Source organism: Magallana gigas, chromosome 3 (genome assembly GCF_963853765.1).
Source record: "Magallana gigas chromosome 3, xbMagGiga1.1, whole genome shotgun sequence".
Taxonomy (NCBI): Eukaryota; Metazoa; Mollusca; class Bivalvia; order Ostreida; family Ostreidae; genus Magallana; species Magallana gigas.
In genome coordinates, this window is record NC_088855.1 from 36,342,363 (window position 1) to 36,361,806 (window position 19,444).

Genomic DNA, 19,444 nt, shown 5'->3' on the forward strand with positions numbered 1-19,444 from the left:
TCCACTTCGTCTTTTATCATAAATACTTCTTACTTCCACATGTAAAAAAAATAAATATGGTAAACTTTCAAATGCTTTCGTATATTTATATACCCACAGTCCTTCAAAATAGTGATATGCCCAGTTCAAAGTGATGTTTGTGATCAAATGTACCTTGCACTAATTGAGTCTTGAAAGTTCCTAGTAGGCAAGTTTGATCAAGATTATCAGGAATAGGTATTCAGTTTAGACAATGGTTCACCTTACTTGTATGTATGCCATAGGTGTGTTCTGCAGAAAACAGAAAATGTCACTGGAAAAGTACTTCCAAATGGTGTGTTTGAAGGTAATACTTCAAGTCGTAGCGAATCTATTGCCATACATCCGGTAATTTTCGTGATGATCTAATTTTTCGCTTTTTTTCACAATTTCTTTTAAAACGCAAATAATTGAACACACAGAAATTATATCCTGTATCATTTTCTATAACAAACTTTTAAAATTGCAAAAAATGACTGACACAAATTAAAAATGTTACATTTTCGCAAATTTTGTGACACGCAAAAAACCCCGGATATACCGTAGTTTGTCAGTTGCTGCAGATTCATTAATAAAGGTTTCAAAAAACAGTCTTGCAGCTTGTGACCACAAATATGCAAACATAAAGATGCATTATGCATGTTCATGATGTTCCAGAGAGAAAGATGAATTGTTTACGAGAGAAGGTTGTATAATTTTTATGCAAATGTTATTTTAGCAATATCTTTCATGAGAGAAGTGAATAGCATTACTCATTAAACAGAGTGAAGTTCAATGATTAAGCCCACTATTATTTGTTTCCAATGGTGAACTTGAAAGTACATTGTACATGTATTCCTTGGTTAGTTATCTATTTCTTCCTTTACATTAAGAATGATGAAACTGTTAAAAATTAATTCAAATACATGTACATGTGCATTTACTGATTTTATTTAGAAATTCTTTGGATATACAGAAATTTCATTTTTTACACTTTATTGGCTTCTATTGAACCACAAAGATGGAAAAATCTGAAGAATTTGGTTTAATTATGGTATAGGCTGCAAGCATGCAGGTTTCCATAGTTTAAGACCAATGGGATCCAACCTAATGAATGAACACAATTTCAAGCAACTCCTGGTTCTTGAGGTTTGCCACTGGCCATGAGCAAATATATACCATGAACATAACTTGAGCAGTTGATATGGTAAAGGAATTCACTTCCTTTACTCATGCAAAATTTCCCTTGAAGTTGTAATGTTTGTGGTTCTCCTTGATTTCTTGTGAATTTTCTTCTCTCGCCAGAAGGAAGGGCCAGCTTCTATGATACTACTGGAGCCATCAATTAGAGGATGTAGTCTCAGTACCTCTGGTTGTTTCCATTAAAGATATATCACGTCCAATCTTCAATCCCCTTCTCTGTTATTCCAATCTTGGTCTTGCCACCTGTTGCCTGTGCAAAAATAAAAATTGAGATTTCTTCATCACTTTGTAATTACTGGTACTTTAAATTGTGGTGATGATTTTCAAAATGAAATCTCAATTACAATGTATAATTGAAACTTTGAATACATGTACCTATTGCAAATTTATTTTGTTTTAAACAGAAAATTCGCCTTTTTTTTTTTTATACAATATCAATATTAAAATCAATATGAATTTAACTCGTGAAAGTTATCATTCTTGTTGGAGGGTCATATATTATATCCATAAAAATATTTATATTCAAAAAATTTAAGCATTCCTGCAAATAAATGCAAATTTTTTTTTTGTTTACCAGCCTTGAGCTTTTTATCAACACAAGTTCTCTAACATTGGATTCTTGATCCTTAGGATGAGAAATAAGCAGACGACAATGGGGAACATGTGACCAGGTCTTCCCCAGACTGACTTTGCCATCTCCTATCACATTGTTAACAACCTGAAAGTAAGAAATTAAGTAGTTATTTTTAGATAATAATTAAACAAGTGGAAAGCTGCCAGTGTAACAGCAAACAGGGTTTTTCTTTTATGTGAACTGTATCCACAATCCATGTCCACCCTGAATTGATAAACGATACCTACCATATCCAGAGAAATGGAGTACCAATTTGCAATATTCTGCGAGAAAATGACCAAGTTCAACAGCTGGTATTTTTTTCCATAAATTATCAAAACTCAAAATCCAAGTAATGTGCACAATGACATCTCTGATATATGTAAATTTGATCTTGCAAAACAAGAACTTCCTATCTTGAAACCTGTAGGAGGAGTTATCCATACAATACAGGTGCCCCATATGCAATATTTTGCCAAAATTGACTAAGTTCAACAGCTTGTATTTTTTTCATTAATTCTCAGAAATCAAAATCCTAGCAATATGCATACCTCTGATATATGTACCATTGATCTGCAAAAGAGCAACTTCCTATATTAAAAACTGTAGGAGAAGTTATCCGAACAATAAGAGTACCCTTCTGGTAGCCGCCCGCCTGTTATTTTCACCATTTCAATATTAAACAGATTTTTCCGTTGAAAAACCCAGTTAAAAAAACACCCAGTAGTTATAGGTTAATTTTTAAACAAGAAACTTCTATTCAAAATAACCAGTGTTTAAAATTTTAATTCTATTTTAATAGTATGTTTGTACATTGCAATTCCATGTACCGTACATTACTAAATAGAATAAGTACCTGCTGTTTTTAAAACAGTGAAAATTGGCATGTACATGTATGTGTCCAAAAAAGGTAAAAAAAAAAGACCAACCAGCACACACAGGCTGAAGTCTGCAGCCAGATGTCTAAGTTTGAGGGACAGCTGGACCATCAATCCATGACCTACAACAAGATATATATGTACATGTTATAGATACCGGTAAGTGTTTATGCTGTCACAAAAGAATAAATACCCGGTACAAATAATAGAAAGTGTTTTCCAAGGATATGCCTGGTATATCCATTTCAGCTTTTACTTCTCTTTAACCATTAGTGTGCAATATTAAAGACAGTTAAATTTTGCAGGGATTGACAAACGCACTTTAAGAGCTTTTTTTTTTTTTTTATTTAAAAGTTATTAAAAATGTAAGAATCAAGAGTTTTTATAGAAAGCAAGTAAATCAACACACAGCTTACAGATTCTGTTTATATATTTAAAAGTTGCTGAGTATAGCAGATAGAGCATTTCTAAATAACAAGATGCATGTAGCTATTTTACTTGCTCTTGCCAATCAAGTTGACAGTTACATTAGTGTACCATCAAAAATTAAATTATTGAAATACTGTGGAATCATTAGAATTCGTTTTGGCTCAATTTTCGTGGTATTTGTGGGTAGCCCTCCCCCACGAATTTACACTCTCAACAAAAGCAAATTTAGAAAGAGTTATCTTTGTTACTGAAACTGAAAACCGACACATCCACGAAACTAGATCCCCACAAATAAGCAAAAATTCCACAATCCATGAAAATTGCCACCCACGAATTTAAATGATTCCACAGTAGTTTGAGACAGGTTTGAATGATTCGCAGATTTACCATCCATTTGTTGTCCACCAAGGGAAGGGTAGATAACTGCTGTGATACTGTCCACCACAAGTAGTTTGAGAGTATCATAAAAAGGATCCACCTGTAAAAATAATTGCATGTACAGGGACTAAGCAATTAATTAAGTTTTCATATAGCAGAGCATGCGCGGATCCAGAAAATTTTTCCAGGGGGGGTCCGAAGGATAATTGTGTTTGCCAGGGGGGGTCCGAGGCATATTTTCGCGATAATTTTACTATGTAAATTTAATAAATTTTCATTTTCCAGGGGGGGTCGGGACCCCCCCGACCCCCCTCTAGATCCGCGCATGGCAGAGTATTTGAGTCTTCATACTATAAAGATGATGTTCTGCAAAAGCTTATGTCATTATCATATCGGATTGGATCCATCTTATTCTTTGTAAACACCTTGCAATATAAAAATTAAAAATTAAAAAAGACATGTAAAACAGTTCAATACCTTTTTGACCATTTTATCCTTGATTGTTTGTAATGCTGTCATTAGATGAAAAATGTCAAAAGCTTCTATCACCTTCACTGATTGAAGAATGTGTTCTAAATGCTATGAAAGCACAAAAAAAAAATCATAAATATAACTTGGAATTGATAGAACTGGAAGCATTATTGTCGGAATGTCCATTTATGGAACAAAGGGGTTGTAAGGTCAAATTTCAGGACTTCTTACTTACATGTATACTGTATAATTGATTACTTACTTCCTCTCCATAGAGAGATTCTGCTATTTCTGCGAGTCTGTCCGCCGAGAACCCCCCACATGTATCTATGAACACTACATTCTGCCTAGCCTTCATAACCACCGACACACACAGGCTCAGGCAAAACTAATTGTCAGAAAAGAAAATATGATGATGTGAATTTTACTACAGAAATTCTTATTGTCCTATAAGTACGATGAAGGCATAAAATGAATAATCATAAAATATGCACTTCAATATATAAAGAATGTTTTGATATCATAATACATATATGAAACACATATTACAGAAAAATTTCTGTATCTCAAATATTGGTTCCAAGGATATGACAAGTTTAGGCTGCATCCTGGGTTAAATTCTTACCTGTGTTTTACCTGAAGAAATTTCCCCAGCAATCTCTGTGACTTCTGATGTATACAGTCCCCCATCCAGTAACTCGTTCAGTCTAAAACATATTTTTACAAACGGTATCCTTTTATTCGTTGCATCAACATGATGTGGCTAATACACAATAAAAGTTTTTCATATGATTAGGAAAAAATATATTTCTCATTTCATCATTGAAAATAATATCATTTATTTCCATCACTAATTTTATTTATAGTGTTTATAGTTGTTATTGAGAAATATTACATAAATAATTGAAACATTAAATTTTACTTTTCAGCTGGTGTTGGTATTATTGATGATGATGCAATCGTTGTCAGGTAGAAATCTGAACAATTCACAGGGAATGTAGAAAACTGAGCCAATAAAAGTCTTCTGATGATGACAAGGTCCTGAAGATAAGATTTTAAAATATTGAAGATAATGTTTCATATCATACAATTCTCCAACACACTATATTGGTAGTAATTATTAATTTAAAGAGAGGAGCTCGGGTCAAATGCTGCAGATCAGTTAATCCGAGATTCCTCTGACTCTTACGTCCGATTTTATATTGTGACAATGACATGGCCCCTCCACATGTCACAATATAAAAGCAGGGGTTAGAGTCAGAGGAATCATGGATTACATATAAGTTCCCTTTCATCTGTTTTTATCAATTGATGCCAATAGTTTATACTTGCCTCGGAATTGTAAACAGGTAAATTAATTGTTGATAGCACCTGAGTAGGTACACAACTGTCAAATCCTCAAGGACAAAGATCAGACTTGCTGATTGAGAAGGAGATGCAAGACTAGAGATGTTGGGTTTGGAATTTTATGATAAAATAGGAGAAAAAAATTGATATACTTTTGACACATTAGTGTATAACTAACCTTATATGGTAAAGAAGTTTCAAGAGCGAGACCTTCCAAATCTGTTTTTATTAGGTCAACAACAGTTTTAACACCAGCAGATCTAAGTTTCGAGACAACATCCTCTGATAATTGTGGACACAAATTCGGACGAACGGCTGACATGACAGTTTTGTTTTTGGCGCCAAATTATAGTTTGTCGTTCTCGAAGGGAATAAATAATTCCGAAAAAAATGCTTACTTTGAATTTTGAATTTTTCTCCAACATTCTTATTATTGAATTTTTTCTTCAAAATTTGATCCGTAAAAAAGTTTTGAACATGAAAATACTGTGATTTTATTGGACTAGTTAGCTTATGTAAATTTTCATAAGATAATTACTGAATACAGATGTTTGTGAATATATAGTGTCCTATCTTCTATACAAAACTGAGCTGAACAGTTTCACAGTTTACATTGTAAATAAAGATTATTGACAAATAAACTATATTTAAAGATTTGTTTACTGTATATTTGATTTGTAAAAACAAACTAAAATGTTGTAAACTATAGTTTGTGGTTAACGTAAGTAATGGATTTTGCTGCTAAATATATAGATTAAACACTGTTAAATTTACATCTGCAAAGTATAATTTTACATTCGTCAACTATAGTTAAAAGATGTTGTTAATCTTTGTTTCTCAAACCATAAAATTATATTTATCAGATTTGCTATCAAATTAACTATGTTTTACAGATGTGAAATGTAGATTAATGTTGCTTACTAAATTACTATAGTTTTCACTCTGTAAACTATAGTTTATTGCACATAAACCTGGATAGTTTAAAGACTGTAAAACAATATTTTTATTAAATAGTTCTTTTTGTGAAGTTTATCTGCCATACTACGAAAGCCCATTGAGCTCATTTTCGTAGGTAAAAAAAAATATTTTTTTCGCGAATAAACGCGAAACTTTCGCGATATAACGCGTTAGTTTTGCAAATAAACGCGAAACTTTCGCGATATAACGCGAAACTTTCGTGAATAAACGCGTAACTTTCGCGAATAAACGCGAAACTTTCGCGAATAAATGCGTAACATTCGCTAATAAACGCGAAACTTTCGCGATATAACGCGTAATTTTCGCGATATAACGCGAAACTTTCGCGAATAAACGCGTTAGTTTCGCGAATAAACGCGTAAGTTTCGCGAATTAACGCGAAACTATTATATAAATATTGTCATTTCATACAGAACACATATGAAGAAAAACGATAGAAAACAAACACATTTTAAGTTTTAATATAATAAAATACTTATTATTCATTATCATTATAATATCCGTGTTACGTTGATTTCTGAAGACAAAATTATCTTTTTTGCATATAGATATGAATAAATCTGATAAAACTTTATCATTACATTTTTATATGTTATATGTCCAAAGTAGATAATAAGTTTGAGCATCATATTACGATTTTCAGTTGTTCGCCGACCCTGTGTTCGAACAGGCATTCATTGATGATCTTTTTCTTATAAAATTGATATAAATTTAACCGCCACAAATCTTTTAAATCTTAGTATTAATTTTTAAATGAAATATGTGATAAATTTGGAGGACGAATTTACGTCATCTAGATTTGAACAAAAGCTTGAAAATTTCAATTCACAGCTTGACTTATCTCTCTGATATAAAACTAGACGTTAAGTTATGTTGCAGCGATAGAATATATATTATAACCTTTTAAACAATGATATCCTTTAAATTCTAAAATGATACCTAATGAAACGTTTAATTCGAATTAAAATTGTTATAATTAAAATATGTTGCTGCCTCATTTTCAATAATACAGCGCCCATTAGAATGTGAGAAGCGCGATGCATTATATGTTCTTTGAAAATCAGTACTAAGATTTTAAAGATTTCCTACGTTTGAATTTATGTTAATTTGTATAAGGTTAAATCTAATTCATTTACATCTTTATATAATATTATTTTGTTTTATTTAAATTAATATATTTGTTTTCAGTAATTATTCTTCATAGGGTTTCTTCTATGAAATAACAATATTTATATTTAAGTTTCGCGTTTAATCGCGAAAGTTTCGCGTTTATTCGCGAAAGTTTCGCGTTTTTTCGCGGTTTTTTTCGCGAAACTAACGCGTTATATCGCGAAAGTTACGCGTTATATCGCGAAAGTTTCGCGTTTATTCGCGAAACTAACGCGTTATATCGCGAAAGTTTCGCGTTTATTCTCGAAAGTTACGCGTTATATCGCGAAAGTTTCGCGTTTATTCGCGAAAGTAACGCGTTTATTTGCTAAACTTACGCGTTTAATCGCGAAAGTTTCGCGTTTTTTCGCGAAAAAAATAATTTTTTTACCTACGAAAATGAGCTCAATGGGCTTTCGTACCATACACTACATCAGAGACATAAATAACATTGCTATTTATATATCTGACTGCTTAAAGTAATTTTTTAAAATTTCCAGGCTAAAAGAGAACCCTATTATTCTATCAGGTGTAACTTGTGTATACATAATTACATTGACACTTGTATGTACAAGTATTTTTTTCTCAATAAGGATTGAGTGACATTTTCTTTTTACACACAACAGCAGTTGAGGTGTGGCATTGGATTCAAATAAAAGATTTCAAACAGATTTTGATCAAATTTTATTACATTGAATAAAATTGAACACAAACACATTTTCAAACACAAAAAATTACAATCATTTTCAGTTATACAAGTATATGAATATAAAAAAGATATGTACATTTACTTAGAGTGAAAATTAATGTCTACTCCCAACTTTTCGTAACATTTAAATGTTCTAAGTATTTCTTCATAGATACATCAGTAGGCCATGCCTTTTGTTTTTTGGCCTCCTTTATAGCTTCAAACTTGGCCTGAGGTTTTCCTAATGCTTTCATGGCACCATGTTCTTCCTCCTACAATGAATTCAGCCTGATTAAGTACGTAGTAAATTTGAGAACCCCAGTTTAATAACATATTACTTAGTCCCTGTGTCTGTCAAAGGACTTTGTGCAGTTTGGTCAAATATCTGCCCCCGATTTAAACCAATTTTTAAATAGTATCATATAAAAATAAAATCTTCACAAATCATTGTATGGAGGATGCCTATAACTTTAATCTTGATTTTAGTCATCATTGCTCATTCACTATTTATTTATGACGTCACCTAAATGACCTATTTCCCACAAATTTGCGAACAAATTAAAATATTCTCATTTTTGCTCTATATTTTGCATTCGGAAGTAAAGAGCGCAGGTCTCCTCAAGTGCGATTTAAACATTTTTTCTTCAGATAGTTATACACATTATGCTAAAATATGGTACTTGAGCAAGCCTGCGCTCGATGTTTCCTAGTCGAAAAACCATCGGAAAACACCCATATTTTGCTACAAAACATCAATTTATCAAAATAATGCAATCTTCATGACGTCATTTCTACATTATGACGTCACTGTGGTGATAACCTTTTACACCTTTATTTCCAATATGATTTTAACTATCTTTCACCTTATTTTTAAAGCTCTTTCTAAAACTTTGATTTTGGGGCCAAAAAATGCATAAAACCGCACATAGTCCTTTGCTACATGTATTCACCTTCTTAAAATTTTGGTTTAATTATATAATGCAAAATTAATACTGCAGTGAACATTTTTGCAGCATGAAGAAAATAAAATTTTTAAACTATCATGAAAAAAAAACTGCAATATCATTTTTCTTGATTACCACATATTTATTTCTCAAAATTTCTTGAATACCAGGTAATGTGGAATTATTAATTACTTTGACTAAGTTTTGATTTTAAATACTTTTTTTTCTTAATTGGGACATTTGCTACCGTATCAGGAATCTGTCTTGACCTTAAACAAAAGGTTAATCCTGGGTAAATGATGAATTAACAAATACAGGTACATGAGTATTTACACTGCACAGGTACATGTACATGCAAACAATATTCCTGTACAGATTCATTCTAATTTATAAGATGAAAAACTAAAATGAAACATACTGTACATAAATGTCTCTCTGGAAAAGCAGAAAAGATAACCAATGAAAACACCTACCTCTGTAATGTATGGATTTTGTAAAATTTTCACATTGGATTCCTCTCTGATAAATGACTTGACAGCTTTAGCTTTCTGTTTTGAAGTAATGACTGGCAGATATCGATGTTTGCTAATAAAAAATATATATACTAAAATTAAACACTTAATATTTTAGAAAACACTCATATTTACTTCAGTCTCTCCCTATGGTTATATTAGAATATTATACAGCAAGTGTCTTCCAAAAAAAAATCATACACTCTACACAATATATGTACTGTAAGTCGTTTTAATTCCACAGTGTTAAAATTTCACGATTTCTAATTAAGTACCAATCGCGATGATTTTAATTTCACACTGCTAGAAAATCAATTGATCAGAATATAGGCATTAAAACGTTTTTCGAAACTAATCGTAGTATTCACGATGGGTTTAATTTTGCGAGAAAATGATGAATCGCGAACATTGTGAAATTAAAACCATCGTGATTACTTGCCAATCTACAGACTGTCCTAGTTTGGCAGATAGCTCAGTTGGTAGGACACCTGACTAGAGATTCAGAGGGTCCAAGTTTGAATCCAGGTCTGGTCTGTCATTATTTCTCCCATCCCATTTTAAATACATATTTAGGACTAAATCTAGCATATCTAATTATTTTATTCCAATCTGGAATTGTTCAGTTTTTATTTTTTATCTTAAATGGAGACTGGAGAGAACTAATATGGGCTTTTTTTTGCCTGCAGAACGATTCATATTCATTTATATTCTCTGTACAGTATATTTCTGAATAAAATATTTCTTAAACTATTATTTTTTATGATTGCTGCAGAATTGTAGCTCTATGGGGAATTTAGGTTGACATATAGCATTGAGCTACAGTTCCATTCATACAAAAAACTGTGTATCTATGTGCACAAAAAGTTGTGCACAGTTTTGGACTTGTAAAACTAATTTCGGAATATCTTCTGTAAATACTTTCATACCAAAAAATTCCTGAGAGATTTTACTACAACTCACTCCTTTACTTGCCTCAAATGCTAACAGACCTTGGAAAGTGAATTAGTTTAAATTCATGTCGGGATCAAGACTCACAATTTTTACCTGTAAACACCACTTCACTTAATAGGGCTATAGTGATGATAGAAATGGCATTAAAAGTAAAATGTCTCAGGAATTTTTTGTATGAAAATTTTCACAGAATCCATCCCTTAATTAGGTGAATAAGTCCAAAACCCTATGTGACATTTGGTGCGCAATAAAGTGAATAAATATACAGTTCTTGTATAGATGGATCTGTAACTCTATGGTCTATCAACCCATATTTCCTATAGAGCTACAGTTCTGCAGCTGTTTTGTCACCCAGTTACAAACATAGACTTCCCTGTCTGTAGTCAGCATCCCTGTCTGTAGTCAGGAAACTTGCATCTTAAAATATAGACATCTTCACAGGAACTACGGTACTGCTCTCTTGCAGGGCAAATTGGTATTCTTTGCCGAAGTTTTAGTAGGTAGATAATTAAATGACGTAATTGAAACAATTGATGTTATGTCATGTTTCACCAAATTATGTCATTTTGCCATGCAAGAGCGATACTGTAGTTACCGTGAAGGGGTCTATTGGTCATCAAACACATTCCGGCAATCTGATATCAGTACCTAGGTTGCATGAATGGCAAGACCAAAATTTTGACTTGTGATGAACACAACACAAATCATATTTAAAAATACCTCATATCCTAACCATACTATTATTCATATAAAGTATACCATATTTGCACATGTACGTTAACAACATTTTTTATTTGTGTATATGATTTATCATATAAGAATATATAGATCTTATAACGAACAATTCAATACTGGCTTTTAACATTTCTTCACATAGACGTTAACAACATTTTTTATTTGTGTATGTGATTTATCATATCTTATAACGAACAATTCAATACTGGCTTTTAACATTTCTTCTTCTCAATTACAAGCATGTCCATCATTGATCGACACAGCTTATAAATATATGAAAAAGTATAGATACCCTGACGTCATTAACCCAGGCCATTTAGGTCTCTTTTTGAAATACTGCAGCACCCTTGTTAGTTGCATGTTCTTGATCAAAGGTGAAAGTAAAAATTTGTGAACTCGTTTACAATCTATTCGTAATGTCAAAGTTCCAAGTAATGTAAACGTAAACAAATGTGAAAATTCTTAATTTTATAAAGTTTACAGGTTAAAAATATATCTATAGATAAAATCTAAAGTGGAGAAAGACAAGAAAAAGAAATATATTGAACAATTCTACGTACGGTTTAATAGTGACTGTATTACAAAAAAAATGGCTGCGCCCTTGCTGAGGCACCTTTCGCGAACCAATGTTATTGCAAGACGCACAGTTTTGGCGTTCTCAAAACACAACAACGACAGTATGTAGTCATATTTAGAAGTTAATATGATAAGATAAATGAAAGCAAACCAACTCTTCAAAATATTTAAAAAACGCAACTCAACTGTAGTTGATTTTTTTTATAGATTTTCTACCTGAATTTCAGAATTTTCGTTTGTTTACTTACAGTGCAATGTCGTTACTTACGGAATTCCAAATCACTACCGCCTTATTTAAAAGAACAAGTAGAAAGAAGAACAAAGGTTGGACCAGAACCCAAGAGGCATCCATCAGCTTTTGGCTGCTGGTAATTAGGAAAACAAAGATATAGAATGTTCTATCGTTAAAATGACAGATGTCCTACGGACCTGGTTTAACGATAGATTTCGTCCCATACACTCACTTCGTAGCAAATTAAAAAAATTAAATCGTGCTGTATCTCGCCTAAATTTTCATATGATTGGTCTCAAATACCTACAATGTTTTATAATCCCATATTTCCACATTTTTGCAACGAATTCACTTCCACTTTTAACATCACGTTTGAAAATTCCCTGTTAATGGTTGTCATGTTCATGATAAAATCTGAGACATTCTGAGTGCGATTTTCGACAAAATGGCAGGCAAATTCAAACGAGTATTTTAACAAAATGCGTTGGTATGTCTCATTAGATAGATATTTTGTGGACTAAACTACATATGCATGTTCAAAAAGGTTTGTAATGTATAAAAATTTGTTTTTCCCCTGCAGATTATTTTTTACAGACTTAAAATCGACGCAAAGCTGATCCGCTTCGCGGCTGCTACATTGCAAGTATATGGGACGAATTCTTACTGTGACCTGAGCGTAGCCTGGTCACGGTAAGATTATTCTTTCTAAGGAAAACAGTGAATACTATGACCAAAAAAAAATTAATCATATAAGAAGATAAGACTTATCTTAACTGATTTTTTGCCATTCTTTCTTGTAGGTTAAGGAAACATGCCTTAATTGTATGATTAACCTTTTTTAATGAAAAAGAACAATGGCGAATATGATGACGAACATATATAATTGGTTTCTGACTGTCTAAACATGTATACTGATTCAACTTTGGGCATTTTTTAAAAACTATTATTTCTGAAAAATTAGACTCATGTTTAGAATGTATGGATGATGAAAGCTGTCTAAGACTAAGCAAAACAAAGTTTGAGGCTTTTTGGCCCTTTTTATATTCCTTGGTGGTTGATAGAACTCAGAAAATGCATTAATATTAATTCCATGGTAATTGTTCAGAATGAATGATGTTCATTCTTTTGAATGACCTTTTATTCAAGCCTTATATTTTTCATTTTATGAAGAGCATTTTTATGAACAGAATTTTTAAACATAAAAATTTCATTTCAGGAATTATGATGCTGAGCTTTTTGCATTTGGAAAGAGACTTGGGGAAGATTTTGATGTTGACATCCTGAGAGAGGCTTTCATTTCTAGGTAATGAATGGGGATCTACATATTTAGTACCCATGTATTTCAAATACAAGTGAGTCATTGTGACTTGCTTTTAGTTTTGAAAAGTCTTTCTATCAAAATTTGAAGCTTCTGTACAAATTCTGTATGATCTAACTGGTATAACAATTGAAAATAACTTAAGAGTTTAGATACAAGTAATCATTCATGTCAGGAAGTGTCAAGTAAGTATTTAGTCTTGTTTTTTTAATATGACAAATATTGATCGCTTTTGTAGTGTAAGTTTTAATTTGTGAAGATAATTGGACATATAAAAACATGTATCAATCTTCTTTAAGTTATAACCATGGGTTCTTAGTTAGAGGTGAAGATAGTTATTAAAATTACTTTGTTTGTAGATCATATATTGAAATGGAAATAGAGGAAAGAAAAAAGGTTGGTGTGAAAACACAAATTCCTGATACATCTTGCAATGAAGAGCTATCAATAGAAGGTATGACTCGAGGAATACCTGTAATTACTCAAATTATTCTATCCATTATTTATCCACCAAAATTATTTTATACTTCTTTATGTTTAATTCATGTATATGATTTTATTTATCAATATGAATTGTTGTTGGTTGGTTTCCTACCTGCAATAAAACTCCCTGTACATGTTCATATGATTAATATTTTTTACTTTTATTTCTTTTTATTGCAGGAAAACAACTTATTCAAAAATATTTGAAGGCATACCTAAGATTTAATTTTCCTTACATGTTTGAGGAAGGAATATGGTAAGAGTCTGTTTCATTTTTTTTTTTACTAAATATACATGTGAATGATTGAATTTTGCATAAAGTGAAATTGTCAAGAAATTTGGAGAGAAAAAAACTAGTATCATTGTCTATTTTGATAAGCTACAACAAAGTTAATTTAATTGATCTGATCTAATATCATCTTTTATAATTCATTGTATCATTACTAAATGTTTTTGTGTTCTTCTTTATCACTCTTTAAGATTATGAATTGATATGTATAGAAAACTAATTGTTGGATAAAAAAATCAGTTCCTATCCAAAATGTACATGACTTTAATTGCAGTGCCATTTGTGAATATCTAATGACAACAGAAATATTAGCCAGTGTTGGAAAGTTAATAGGAGTGAGGGACTTGATCCAGTCGAAGGTATTCATTACATGTCTGCAAATTTTTAAATGTCTGCACTTTCATTGTACAGCAACCCATGTAGTTTGATACAGACTTTCGCTCTCTCTAGAAAACCATTGTTCTTTACTAAGAAAATTGTTCTTGACTTCCAGCATTATCCTCCAACAGATGAGGAAATGGTTGACACATTTATGGCTGTTGTAGCTGCTGTAGCAAAAAGCCAGGTATGTATCACTTGGCTGTTGCTCTTCATCAAGAAATGTTAGAAGATATTGAATATTTAAAAAAATCATTTGCAAAAAAAACCCAAAAAAAAACAAATCCAAGAATAATTGTTACCATTTTGAGGCAAGTGCAAGACTTCACTGTTTCTGTAAATGTGGAAATTTTTGCAATAAATGATGTACATTTATTTGTATTTTTTAAAAACATTTGACTAATTTTGTTTCTTAAAACAGACGGAGGAGAGGGCTGGGGCGTTCGTAGTGGACTTTCTGGTCCCACGTCTTGTGGGGAAGGACATCAACGAGATGTGGAAGTTAGATAACCCCATGGGATTGCTCAGTGCTGTCCTTCAGTCCAGAGGAATGGCAAGCCCAGAATCCAGGTACTGTATGCCGTACAAAATAAAATCTTATACCGTATTGAGAGGGGGGGGGGGGTTGTCATTAAGAAGTACACATACATGTAAAAGGATGGATAGGGAAAAAGAAATTTTGAATCTTTACCCACAAATTTAAAACTTTACGGTACTTGTACTTAAGCTACCTCTCTAAAATGGAATTTACCTGTAACTGATAGGTATATGTAATGATTACAACTAAAGAACTTTTACAATTACAATTTTAAAACCTTTGTATCATAATTTTTTTACTGATGGTTGTATACCCCAGGAAATGTTGGGCATGAAATAGATAAGTGTTGTCGTTTTGTAGACTTCTGTGGCAGACTGGATGTTCCTCCATTATGTCCCTTTATCATGTTGGAATCTACAGTGATAAGGAACTAATTGGGAGATGTAAGTCTACTTAACCACATTCTTGTAGGGTTTTTTTTTGGTTAAATTCAAACAGAGGTGCGAAATATTTATTTGTTTTTTAAAATATTAACTTATTTAATTTTGGAAAGCTTAAGAATTGTAACATCTTCCTCCACAAAAAGTGCAAAAAGAACTTTAAATAAATGTTTATTAAAGATGTTTGATGGTATATTCTGGGTGCATACATTTATGCATAAAACTAGTTTTATTTAGGATGAGGTAGAATGATTCCTAGAAAACAGCTTTAGGATTGGTTAATTTGATATACATTTTGATACCGTAGATTTATTATTTTACACGAGTACTTAATTCCACAATCGTTTTGCATCAAATCATGAGAATATAAAATTGCCAACACTGAATATTTATCATAGTTTCATTTAGCTTACATCTGTCCGCAAAATGAAAGTGATATTTTAAAATCCGCAAGATGTACAATGGAATTCTCACAATTTTTACGGGGATATTAATCTCTGCATTTAATTAGGAATCTACAGTAGATGGGCAATTGTGCCTTACATGGATTCTTTGTGAATTTCTCTTGTGAATTTCATGTGAAAAGGGAATTCACTTAATGCTGGTTATGTTCATTTTTTCTGCAATGATCGCTACCTTTATACCTGCATGAATCATCAAAGTTTATTTTTATTTTTACATCTGTCTTTTAACAATTTAATGAATTGATTGTAAAGAGTTAGTAAAAGTAACTAAATAATTGTTAATGTAAGAGTATAACAGTATGATAGTATCAGTTAATAGATAGAATAAAGAGCCGATTCTTCTTATGTATTATATTGTGTCTTACATCATCATGATTATTTCATGCAGTCCATGATTTTTCTCCAGTTGTTAAAGGTTTAGACTGATCAATAAACTGGTTAGAGCTGGATTCTGTAGACTTCAGTCCTGTCAGTTTCTATAGAGCCATGAATCACAATCTGTTTTTGTATTAGATAGAGGAGAAAATACTTGGTAGATGTAAAAATATGAAATTCATGAGAAAATTTTGCAAGAAATTCATGTGGAGTGAAACTCATGCAAGGCAAATTTTGCTGTGAAATTAACCCCTTCACAGTATCTGCGGTACTACTCTTTTGCAGGGCAAAATGACATAATTTGGTGAAATATGATGTAACGTCAATTGATTCATTTACGTCATTTAATTACCTAGCTACTAAAATTTCGGCAAAGTATATCAATTTGCCCTGCAAGAGAGCAGTACCGCAGTTATCGTGAAGGGGTCTATGGAATAAATGAGATGTATTGTTGTATTTCAGCCCCAGGTGAGACGCTTACAATAGCTGAAAAGCAAGCTGCAAAGGAAGCCCTAAAAAACCTGATGAAATCAGACGACAGTCGACCGCCATTTCTATCTAGCTCGAAAGTACCACTCAAATCATTGGATCTAGAAAAGAAAAATCCCAGTGCGGACCTGTTATTGAAACTTTACTCCCAGTCAGACACCAGTGCTCAGAGAGCAACTAAATGACAGGATAAAGATCATTTGATTGTACTCTCACTCAATTTAATCAATAAAATAATACCTTTTTTTCAGTCTGATTATTTTAGATGCAACAACCTTGGATGTAACTTCATGTTCAGATTTGTTTGGCTAAAAACAGATGATGTAATTTAGACTGGAGAAATATCATGTGTATGGTGTAAACATAAGACTGGTCATGCAGTTCCTATATTCCCCAGACAAGTCATGTGATTCCTGTAAACCATAGAAAATCCAGTCATGTAATTCCTGTAAAACATGGCTAAGGTATTTGATTCCTTAAATTAAACCATACAGCAGTCATATTCCTGTAAACCCAATGCAAAATTTGATTCCTGTAAACCTTTGTAGTTTTTATCGAGAGAAGTTACATGTTCGTGATTTCCGTAAACTTAACACAAGTTATACCTTAGGCTTTATAAACCTGAGACAGATTATTTGATTCATAGTTTGGGCAAACCTAGGATAAGTCACGTGATTTATGTTTACAAATTCTTCCTGTAAACCAGAGACGTCTTTACGAGCCCTGTAAATACCAGATTTGTTCTTGTCTTTATCCTGCCATACTTTACATGGCTAATTTTAAAGCTTTCAATCTGCTTTATATTAAAATTATTTAGCATACATTTGACGTGATTCAGTTTTCCATATTAAATTTTTCAAAATGGCCTGGTTATATACTCTGACGAATGTCCTAAGCTACGAGCCTGATTTAAATACTTAGACCATCGTAGCTTCTTGAGTTTACACTCTAAATAACATCAATACCCTAAGCACCCCTGCGAATGTGTTCGGAATGTTTCCTTTATCGTAGCTAAGTATGTAATAAATCCAGAGATGCTCGAATGAAAGTTCACGAGACTTCACCGAGATTTGTTCAGTTCCTGTGAAATTTTGAGCGGAAGTGTAAGTGTTCGGATGATATTCTCAAAATACGTAAGTTCTGGTCATTTTTCATATCATATCCTACTTTGATTTATGTTGAAACATGAAAATCTGTTAAGATATATGTTTTATTTCATCCTCTAGAGGTTATTTAAACTAAACAATAATATTTAGAACAGAGTTATCGTTCGTGTTCAACCACTCTACACGTGGTTGAAAGTATAAACATTGGTTGCCTAATAAAATCATAGCCATGTTTGATGCTTTTGGCGTGCAATACCATGCTTTAAAAAAAAAGAATGGGTGTTTGGTTTGCATAAAAACTTAGTATATCGAGCTATGTTCAAGGAATATTCTGCATGAAATATTATAGTCTGTTTTACAATTGATGCTATTACTAGGTCAGGCGCGGATCAAACATTAATCCTAAAAGGGGAACCGTTACTAAGCATGTTAATTGTTGCAATAGCAGAAAAAAATTATAATTTCTATTTACATATTTATTTCTAGAACTCGTTTTATCCTCTAATTAATGAAGATAAAGTTTAAAATCAATAAATGCCTAGATTTTACATTTGACCTCAAGTACCTATAAATTCTAAGAAATAGAGTATCATCATGAGGCACAATTTTTACTGCGAATCTAAAAGGGTCAAATAAAACCACCTGGTCTAAATTTAAAGGACACTAACATTCGCAGGGGTGCTTTAGTCACTCTTTAGATGAATATGACGTGTCACGTGACCTTGGTCAAGAACGCTATTAGCCTTTTATATACTTTTTCAGCCCATTTAGAAGTCGCACTACAATGAATCACAATGTCGGGCGAGAGTATGAAACTTGTCGTTCATTTGCTATTGTATGAATTAGATGGTGAATAGATAATGAATGAATAAACTGATTTTTTATTCCCATCTGAGCGTGGTTATTTGATTTCCCTAGATGGACTGCGATAATTTTGGAGCTGTTTGAGTTATGGTTAAACGTACAGTTCAGCCAGGGAGCGGCCGTAGTACTACTGTTACTCGAACTAAGCGTTATAGATCGCAAATTAACTCTTTTTTGTTTGCGCCTCTCTGATGGATGCGATTTGATCCTAGACGAAAGCGTTATTTTGTTTTCCCATTAATCCCCGGTAATAAAATTGTTGTGAACAATGATGATAATGTGCATATTGTTCCAATCCAGTGCGCCCGTCATCCCACAATGGCCCATTACAATAATCCCCAGAAACAATATACTGTATATTTCAGAATACTTGGAATCGCCGCCACGCCTACTGAACTAATGGCCATTTCATTCCACGGGTTCGCACTTTTCTGTAATTTTCGGCGTATATTTCCTTATAAATGTTCGTATTCAAACCGCGTGGATAATCTGCTTTCTCTCTCTCCTCATTGATATGGAGACAGAATATCACCATTGCACATTTGACGACAAGGGATCGATTTAAGGTCGCGCATACAAACGTATTCGTTGATTCATTCTGAAAAAGGAAATAAATAGA

General features: G+C 32.4%; 2 protein-coding genes and 1 non-coding gene across 4 annotated transcripts; 1 reads left to right on the forward strand and 2 right to left on the reverse strand.

The window, feature by feature from the left end:
• Positions 1-823: 823 nt before the first annotated feature.
• Positions 824-5,673, reverse strand: LOC105344249 (DNA repair protein RAD51 homolog 4). Of its 2 annotated transcripts, none has more exons than XM_034480028.2 (9): positions 5,495-5,673; positions 4,892-5,010; positions 4,595-4,676; positions 4,232-4,357; positions 3,976-4,077; positions 3,508-3,598; positions 2,743-2,813; positions 1,811-1,918; positions 824-1,450 (listed from the first exon to the last, which is right to left on the reverse strand). In XM_034480028.2, exons 1-9 carry the CDS (start codon positions 5,636-5,638, stop codon positions 1,391-1,393), a joined length of 903 nt encoding a protein of 300 aa, XP_034335919.1. In that variant the 5' UTR covers positions 5,639-5,673; the 3' UTR covers positions 824-1,390. The 2 variants fall into 2 exon arrangements, with proteins under 2 accessions (XP_034335919.1, XP_034335918.1); XM_034480027.2 differs by having other exon boundaries at positions 905-1,450; positions 1,775-1,918; positions 5,495-5,670.
• Positions 5,674-8,110: 2,437 nt separating this feature from the next.
• LOC105344219 (uncharacterized) lies at positions 8,111-11,690 on the reverse strand. Its single transcript, XR_010712101.1, has 3 exons — positions 11,566-11,690; positions 9,549-9,660; positions 8,111-8,403 (listed from the first exon to the last, which is right to left on the reverse strand). It is a non-coding gene; the product is annotated as an uncharacterized protein (transcript).
• A 109-nt stretch (positions 11,691-11,799) lies between these two features.
• On the forward strand, positions 11,800-17,101 carry LOC105344220 (large ribosomal subunit protein mL44). The gene is made up of 10 exons (XM_011451918.4): positions 11,800-11,950; positions 12,100-12,217; positions 13,298-13,384; positions 13,759-13,853; positions 14,063-14,138; positions 14,446-14,530; positions 14,665-14,736; positions 14,971-15,119; positions 15,448-15,530; positions 16,829-17,101. The coding sequence occupies exons 1-10, from the start codon at positions 11,863-11,865 to the stop codon at positions 17,038-17,040; spliced, it is 1,065 nt and encodes a 354-aa protein (XP_011450220.2). The 5' UTR covers positions 11,800-11,862; the 3' UTR covers positions 17,041-17,101.
• Positions 17,102-19,444: the final 2,343 nt, after the last annotated feature.